This window comes from Crocuta crocuta, unplaced genomic scaffold (genome assembly GCF_008692635.1).
Source record: "Crocuta crocuta isolate KB4526 unplaced genomic scaffold, BGI_CrCroc_1.0 scaffold296, whole genome shotgun sequence".
Lineage (NCBI taxonomy): Eukaryota > Metazoa > Chordata > Mammalia > Carnivora > Hyaenidae > Crocuta > Crocuta crocuta.
In genome coordinates this window covers 1164940-1174088 of record NW_027530504.1, presented here as the reverse complement: position 1 = coordinate 1174088, position 9149 = coordinate 1164940, and the positions used below count along the sequence as shown (strand labels likewise).

Here is a 9149-nt window from a genome sequence, read left to right as displayed (position 1 = left end):
GGGCGCAGGGGCGCAGGGAGGCCGCCCCCAGGGGCCCTGCGGGGAAGCACTCGGGCTCCCGGCCCGTCCGCTGCCATCTGTCAGTCCTGTCACCCGCTCGGCCCTGACGAGCTTCCTGAGCCCGGGGGGATCCGTCGGCCTCGGGCCCCCACCTGTAAGATGACAGTGTGACAGCGCTCCCACCCACGGGTACCGGGGATCGAATGGAATCGTGCTGGAGAAGCGGGTCCACGGGCTTCGCGGGACATCCAGCAGAGAGGGCCCACGCTCTGTGAGAGCAGCCCTGGTGCGCGCGGACCCCACAGGGAGGGACCCACGGTGGCGCCGGGACCAGCTGGGACCAGGGTGGGCAGAGCAGGGCCAGGGCACAGCGCGCTGCCCCGGCGGGGCGCCGACCGAGGGCACAAGCCGCCACTGAGCCTGGGACCTGGGCCCCCGCAGGGCCCCTCCTGGCTCAGCATCTTGGCCTTGTCACCCGGGGGCTGAGCTTCCGCAGGGGGAGAGGGTGATGACAGCCACCTGGAAGCACCCATAAGGGGACTAGAAATCTGTGTAAAGTGCCTGGGCACGTGCCCTCTGCTCGGGAACAAGAGGCAGGCCCTGCACGGAGAGCCAGGCGGTGCCAGCGGGGTACAGCCGAGCGCGGACACCGCGTCACTTTCCAGCCCCGGAGCTCCCGCAAATTCGGCTCCCAGGGGATGGTGAGCACGTGCTGTGTTAGGTGATGGGCTGGTTTTAGGACCCCCACTCCCAGGGGCCACTCTAAGCCATGTGACCCGGCCTCACCATCTCTCTACANACTGTATCAACAGCAGGGGCCTCGGACAGGGCATGGCCTGGACAGCAAGAGGCTGTCACGAAATCAGATGTTACTGGCTCCTCCCTGGAGCTGGTGGCTTCCCTAGAGGCTGTCATCGAGTGAAACTTTTCACTACCCCTTTCCTAAAGCTTATCAGAAGGGGGATGACGGAAGAGACTCCGGCCAAGAGCACAGGCAGCTGGGGGTCGGGAGCACCTCAAGCAACGTCCCGTTAGCCCCGCCATCTCTCAGTCAGGAGGACTGGCGCCCTGGAGGACTGGCCCAAGGTCCGCAGCCGAGGGCCCGGATGGTGGCGGGAGGCAGCGGTGCCCTGTGGACACTTCCCGCGCGGCGTCAGGGAATGGCGGGGCAAATGAGGGGACGAGACGGTGCGGGGAGGGAGGCTCACCTGCTTCATTTCCTGCGGGGTGTACAGCATGGTCCGGATGATCATCACGCGGTCCAGCAGGTCAAGAGGGATGCCGTGGGGAGAGGTGATGTCCTCGGTACCCCTGCAAGGACCACGACGACCACGTCACCCAGGCCTCTCTGAGACCGGAAACCAGACACCGGGAGCACGGCTGAGGTAATCAGGACGAGCAAGCGGCCGGTCCGGGTCCGGGGCCCAGCCGTGACACTTCCGNGGGGGGGGGGGGGGGGGAGAAAAAGAAACTTAGGATCCTATTAAAAATATTCACATAGATATTTACCAAACTGTCGCAGACATGCCTTTATTAATTTCACTACGTATGTGGATTTTTGTTTGGGTTTTGTCCACACTGCTTCTGTCTTAATAAACTATCAAATATTGTACTTAACCCAAACCGTTGGGCATTTAGGTAGTTTCCAAGCATTGCTATTAATAACGACGTCTGATAAATAATTATATGCATACAGCCACGAACATTTCCGCAGCAGCACCGAGTGCCGGTGTGAGGGAGTGAAGGTCCCCATTTACACAGCGACGGGAGTGAGCCGATCTCACGGCACTGTGGCCGCACAGGGTAGTCTGGTTCTTCACGGCTTTGTGGTTTTCCTGGTTTAGAAAAGGAAGGGTAACACCATGTCTGAACTGACGGCTCCTGGATTACTAACGAATCACTTGACTGTCCTCCCTTATATGCAGCACGATTTCCTTCCTCGGGAGCTGTCCAGTCGTGCACTTGGGGCCTATCTTTCTCTGAGTCCTTAACCTCGCGAGCCACAGGAGGAACGGCCCAGGTGGGCAGGGCCCCGAGACCCCAGGTGCCCGACAGGACGTGTGCCCGCAGGGCTGGCAGCGTGCCAGGTTGGCCTGGGCCACAGTGTCCGGAAGCCCGACATGCCACGGGCCCCCACCTCAGCCTCCGGAGCGAGAGCGGCCGCGGGTCCACGGCGGCCCCGCTCCTGCGCTGCTAACGTGTGCCAGGCCGCGGGGTCTCTGGTCGCCACTCACCAGCGGAACAAACAGTGAGGAAGGTTGTTTGGATTTAGTTGTTCATATCAGAGTATTCGGTTTCAGGTATAAGTGAACATTCAAGAAATGCAACTTCAGTAAAGAAATCTTTGTGCTGAAACCCTGTCCGGTCAGTCGGACCATAAACGTGTATTTACTGTTGCGAGAAGGAAAATATCCCGATGCGCGCTATCACAGGGCGCCGGGTGGGAGAAGCCAGGGTCCCACAGGGCAGGTGCTGTCAGATTCCACTGGGAGGAAACACCTAGAAAAGGAAAATTCGTAGACACAGAGTGGAGGGCCCGGGGAAGGGGGGGATGGGACCGACTGCTATGGGCACGGAGTTTCTGCCTGGACAGATGGAAAGTTTTCAAGACGGGCGGTGGGGATGGGTGTACGAATCTGTGAATGAAATTAACACCGCTGAACTGTACGCTTACAGATAACGAAAGCTGCAAATTCCATTATATACATTTTCCCAAGTGAAAACAATTCAAAGAAAGAGTAAAATGCTACACTTGATGAATAATTGTTAAATCTAATATGAAAAAACAATTAAGACCTTCCAGAATAAATAGGGAAGTAGACAGACAGCAAATATCAATATTAAGATAACTTTAGAGAAAACAAATCCTTTCCACCAAAAAAGATTTTTAGAGTAACGAGGGAGAATTGTAAAGATTAAATTCTATCATGATTCAAATCTCAGAATTTTGTACGCTTGCAATCAAAATTAAAACTACGAATAATTTTTAGTTATCTGATTCTGTTTAGGCCAGAAGTTTGGTTTTTTTAAGTTCTACTTTGGATTTCTCTTGGGAGTTCTTGGGAACTCTTTAAAAGACCTCAATTTTGCCATGTTAAGATATCCCAAATTCTGTAACACTCATGGTAAATCACCTTCAATTTCAGATATAATAACAAACATAGAAAGTATAAAGAAGAAATGGTTACATGGAAAAATAAAGTACCCCTTAACCAAATTTCAAAAGAACAGTATTTGTAACAGCGCACTAAGAATTTCTTATGGGGAGGATTGGGGGGGGCGCTGGGCAGCTCAGCTACATTAAGCATCTGACTCTTGCTTTCAGCTCAGGACGTGATCTCACAGCTTGTGGGATCCAGCCTCCCATCAGGCTCTGCACCGACGACGTGGAGCCTGCTCAGGATCCTCTCTCTCTCCTTCTGGCTGCCTCCCACCCCTCGCTTCTCTCTCTCAAAATAAAGAAAAAACTTAAAAACTAACAACAAAAAGGACTGCTCATAGGGCCGTGCCCGCAGCGGACAGGCGGCCCCGCAGCAAAGCCCCAGCAGCTGCACGGCCCCCGGGTCTCCGCAGCTCAGCCTGGAGGTGCGACCTTGTGCAAAGCTGAGACATGACCGAGCTCCAAGGCAGACGGTGTGCTTACGGTCAACATTTAACTGTGGGATTCAGGGACGCGGGAGAGACGGTGACGACTGCAGACACGGATGAGGACACGAGCGAAGAGACTCAATCAGCGAAACGGAGTATCCGACGCTGTCGGGGAGTCGGTGCGGTAGCTGCCCTCCACCGAGAGTTGGCTGAAACAAAGAACTTGACCATGGGAACGTAGGAGAGTCTGCGCCTCCTTAACACAGGAGACGCTCAAAAGAGAAAACCACACACGCTTTGGTGTGAAGAAAGATCCAAGGGTTCCTTTCAGGAGCGGATTTGCAGAGAACTCAAATTCTTAAGCTAAAGGGCATTTTCATTTTTCTCCAACCCTTCCAGCAAATGTGCTCCCCAAGATGTGGAACTTTTTTCAGGTGATCTGCACCATTTTTTTTTCAGATTATTTCTGCTTTTTTTAAAACTTTAATTTGATGTTTCCTTTTATTATTCAAAAAAAAAAAAAGGGAAAAAATTCCTATAGTTTTAAATCCATGAAACCAAAAATGTAAACAAAACAGTCTGTTTAAAGACTGCTAAGCATTTTCAGGAATTAAAGTCAAAACATTTGTGCAAGCTATGAATCTTGGGTACAAAGTCTCTTTCTGACAACATCTTAGTGAAAAGCAGTTTCTGGAATTCTGTTCTGCACAAAGAGTCGTCAGGTGGCCACGCGGGCCAGGAACGGGGGCCCTACCTATCAGCTCCCGCCCAGGGGGTGAGCAATCCCGTCGGGCACGCCGCCGTAAGTGCCGTATTAGATTATGAAGCTGCTAATAATAAACTGGAATAATTACATTTGGCTAAAATCGCAGACTTATTCTTGCACCCGGAGCCTCACTTTGGCTTCGGCCCCAGCCCAATACTGACGTCCCCACTCGGCCATCTGACGATTGCTCAAACGGTGTGTGTGAGCGCTGCCTCTTCCAGACACATGATTTGGGGCTGTGACGCCAGAGGCCTAACCCTCCTTCAAATCCAAGAGGGTGTATCTGCGGGAACGAGGTAATCACACTTCTAGAAACTTATCCCAGAGCTCCACCACCTACAAGGTAAGTGGTGGAGTCATGTGTGAGTGCTCCCCTCTTACTACAACTCAGGGCTCCCCCACTGGGACGCTTTGACATTTGGGAGCAAATCAGTTTTCTGCAGGGGACCGTCCTGCGCCCCGTAGGGTGCTCGGCAGCAGCCCTGCCCTCTACCCACTAGATGCCAGCAGCACCCCGGGTCGTGACAAGTAAAAACATCCCTGGCTGAGAACGGCTGCCTGACGGCTCCTTGATACAACCCGGAACCGCGGGGACACAGGTGACGCAGAGCCTCTCCGAGGACAGGAAGTGCCGCGAGAACGCCTGGCTGCGGAGCGTCCAGGGCACCTCCCAAAGGCCCACAGTGGACACGGAAACCGTGCTAAGAGGACCATTTGAGTTTTCGATGACGCTGCCAAGGCGATTCAATGAAGAAAGAACAGTCTTTTCAAGAAATGGTCCTCGGACAACGGGACACCAAACTGGACACGCAAACGGCTGAGTCTGGACAGACTTCCTCCCTGGCCCAACACAAAATTAACTACAAATGATCATCAACCTAAACACGAGAGCTAAAACTATAGAATGCTTAGATGTAAATCTTTGTGACCTTAAATTAGAAAATGGCTTCTCACAGATGACACTGAAAACACAAGCAACGAAAAAAATAGCAGAAAACCTGAACTGCATCAAAACATGAAAACACCATCAAGTAACTGAAAAAAAACCCCAAACCAACAACCCCACAGGATGGGAGGACACATTTACAAATCACACCTCTGGTAAGCGTCTGGTGTCCAGAACACCTAAAGAATTCTTACAACTCACGAATAAAAAGACAAATAACCCCATAAGAAAAGGGGCAAAGGACAGCACCAGACAATTCTCCCAAGAAGATGTACAAATGGCCAATAAGCACACGAAAAGATGCTGAACATCGGGAGCCCCCGGGGAAATGCAGATCAAAGCCCCCGGAAGCGGCCACTTCACAGCCGGCAGGACAGACAGCAGCAAGTGTCCTGTCCAGGGCCCCTGAGGCCCTGCTGGGGGGAACGTGCCGCCTCTGTGGAAGCCAGCCTGGCAGGCCCGTGAGAGGTTAAAGAGAGGCGCCACCTGGGGGCGCCCGGGCGGCTCAGCTGGCTAAGCGTCTGACTCTTGATTTCGGCTCAGGTCCCGATCTCACGATTCCGGAGTTCGAGCCCCGTGTCAGGCTCCAGGCTGATGGTGCAGGGCCTGCTTGGGATTCTCTCTCCCTGTCTCTCTGCCCCTCCCCTGCTCGCTCTCTCTCTTCCTCTCAAAACTAAATAAATAAGCTTAAAAAAAAAAAGTTCCCATCCTACCCAATAATTCCACTCATAGGTAGGTACCCAAGGGAAATAAAAATCTAAGTCTGCAGAAAAAGTCGTACACCAGTGTTCACGGCTGCATTATTTAACAGCCACAGAGATAAACCCAACAACCAACCCGACGGCCATCAACTAATGAATGGGAAAATGTGCTACTGGGTATCGCACAGCCTGGAAACCAGAGCACCCTGANCTTGCCGGGCGCGGCACCGCTCGCCGTGGGGATGAAAATGTTCTACGGCGAGACGGTTAGATGGCAACGGCTGCACAGCCCCTGAGGACACCAACACCCGAGGGTTGTGCGTTCTAGACAGGTGAGTTAGCTCGCAGGTGAATTCCATCTCCATAAAGCTGTTTTCTTAAAAAGTGCCATTTTCAGCCACGGGATACACGGAACAGAGGCCACACTGTTTCGTAAGTCTTGCTCTTCAGTGCAACAAAGTGGAGAGAAGCTCCTGCGAAGACTCCTTCACCCCCGGGGGCCGTTCCCCGCAAGAAAAGAAGGCCTCCCAGGGTCTGGGAGCTGGGATCAAGGCCAGGCTCTCCTTTAATGGCTGGGGGGCCCTGGCGCAGAGGGGACTCGGGGCGGCAAGGAGGCGGCTGAGGCAGAGCGGAGCAGCTGCACCTCCCGGGGCGCTCGGGGGGTCATCCCTTCCAGGAGGGGCCTCAGGCCTCAAGGAAGAAACTGAGCACCAGGTGCTGCTGCAGGAGTGGCTCCCCTGCCCTGTGCACAGGGAGCCGTGACCTAGAGGGCGAGGGCCGCTCAGTGACGGTGGTCAAGGCCCCTGTACCAGCTCAACCCCCCTCCCCCCCGACCAGAAGCAGGGCAGGAGAGCAGGGGCGGCAGGAGCTCCGGCGCCCACGCACGCGCACTCCCGCGCGAGCCCGGAAGGAACGCCACCTGCCCGCGTGATCGTCGGGATGCCCGAGACTACCTGGGGTGAGCCGAGCCGAGACTCGGCCTCCCTCAGTTACCGGCAGCTTCCTCCTCTTCCCTGTCCTTCCGCGCTCTGGAGGTCACGTGCGGGTCTGAAGGGCAAGAAGCCTCAACAGCTCCCCTCTAGGAAAAAGTCTGCTGGGAAGCAAGTCAGATGTTGCCAAAACTGCGCCAACGTTCCAGAAGTTTCATCATTTCACGTCTAAACCCAGTCGACACTGGATTCAAATCCCAGCCTTCCTTCCGTGCTTTGACCTTAGCCAAGTCCCCCACCCTGGTGGGGCCTCTGTGTCCTCATGTGAACAGGGTAACCAGTCCCTTCCTCCAAGCAGCAGCTGCGGCCACAACCTCTAGTGGCCCGGGACGAAGCAGTGGGGGAGCCGAGGCCCGAGGTTCCCGGGTTTCGGGCTGGCCGGGGCTCCACCCCACCGGGCATGTTCTGAGATGAGAGCCACCTGCCTGTGCACTTTTTCCCGGGTGCGGTGCAGGTACTCTGAGCCCTAGACCCTGTTCCTGCCAGAAGGTAAGGGACAGGAGCCCGTTAGCAGGGGCCCCCAGCAGGGGGCGCCCACACTCCAGGCTGAACCCCGGCCTCACCGCAGCAAGCAGCCTCCCGCAAGCCCACAGGGGTGAGGGACGCCGGGCCACACCCTGATCTCTGGACGCTCCCAGGTGCCGTGGCTGGCCCGGCCCCGGAACAAGCCGTCCTCTCCGCAGGAATGCAGAAAGCCCTGCGATGGTCTCGTCAGGACAGCGTCACAGGGACATAACGCTGCTGCCACACGACCGTGAGTCACACATGCAAATCCTGATTCTGAGCCAGAGTGACCACCGGAGAGGGGACCTGCCCCAGAGCTGGCCGCACAGTTTCTGAGCAACGTCAGTGGAGACAAAGCTTCTCCATCAAGAGTGAGCTAAACTCCCGGATGCGACCCACCCTCGCTCAGAGGCAAGTGGGCGAACCAGCAATTCAGGATCCTCACCTGGTTTGGCCCCATCTCTGTGCTGAGTCATGGGCCCCGGGGTCTCTTTTCCACCCCCCCAAGCCCCCCTGCTAACAGGACACACAGCATCCAGGGCTCTGTTCACCCACATGACTTCGCCACAGGCTCGAGAAGGGCTCCTCGCCACCCGGCTTCGTGCCCCAGCACTGCTGGGACCAGGCCCCAACGTTTAAGCAAAAGAGCAAGAAAACGACCAAGTCCAGGGCCCTTCAGAGCTACGAAGGCGGCGTGCTCTCAGGGGCTCATCGGCTTCCAGAGTAACTGGAAGAAAAAGAACCTCAGGGAAGCCCCCCAGCCCAGCCCTGGCAGGGTGGGCACTCCCGCTCGTGCACCTCCCGGGTCTCAACATCTACCCTTCCCCAAAGCAGGCCTACGGGGTTGGGGTGGGGGCAGGCGCCAGTGTGGCTCCAGGAAGGTCTGGAATAGAGAGAAAATACTGCTTTCATTATCAGAAAGATCTGGGTCCTCAGCCGATCTTTCTGACCAGGGGCAAGTCATTCCGCTGTTCTGTCTCTTCATCTAGAAGATGGAGCAAGAACACTGAGTGCCCACAGCCGGTATGGGGACGGAAGCTGACACAGGCAGGACCGCCCGAGGCCAGCCGTCTGACCTTACGTTGCCCACTCCAACTCAATGACCAGATCACACCACACGGCGACCCCAGACACCAGGCGCGAGGCCCTCAAATTCAGCCACAGGGTGACTGGCTGTTGCCTTTGGCGGCCATGATGGTAGGAGGCGGACGCACGAGCCACCTGCGAAGACAGGCCACTTTGGCGTGTTTCTCTCAAAACGAACGTGACCCCCATCTCCATCCCCGCTCATGACTCTGTGGGTTTAAAGTGACGCCAAAGCGAGCCCGAAGCCAAACAGAAGGTGGAAGAGCCTCAAGGCTGGCAGGGAGCCGCCTACCTGATGACGCAGTTGCCTCGGTTGGACGCGAAGATGACGATGGGGGCGATGGAGGACTCCAGGGCCCGGTGCAGGTAGGTGAAGCACTCGATGTCCAGCATGTGGACCTCGTCCACAAAGAGCACCCCCGGAACGAGCTCGGCGATGCCCTGGTCAATGTACTTATTCACCACCTTGTTAATCTCCCCTCGAAGCTTGTCTAGGACACAGCAAGGGTGGGCGGGCAAGGTCAGGTCGGGGAGGTGCTCCCCTTCTCTCCCCGCCCCCCCCCCCGGAA

At 55.8% G+C, this 9149-nt stretch overlaps 1 protein-coding gene across 1 annotated transcript in view; it reads right to left on the bottom strand.

Moving 5' to 3' along the window:
- The window catches only part of RUVBL1 (RuvB like AAA ATPase 1), a 38777-nt gene that overhangs the window by 4103 nt on the left and 25525 nt on the right, over positions 1 to 9149 (bottom strand). Inside the window, exons 8-9 of the mRNA XM_077766859.1 lie at positions 8873 to 9071; positions 1209 to 1311 (exon numbers count right to left, since the gene is read on the bottom strand). Coding sequence (XP_077622985.1) covers positions 1209 to 1311; positions 8873 to 9071 — 302 coding nt within the window. The remainder of the gene's footprint in view (positions 1 to 1208; positions 1312 to 8872; positions 9072 to 9149) is intronic.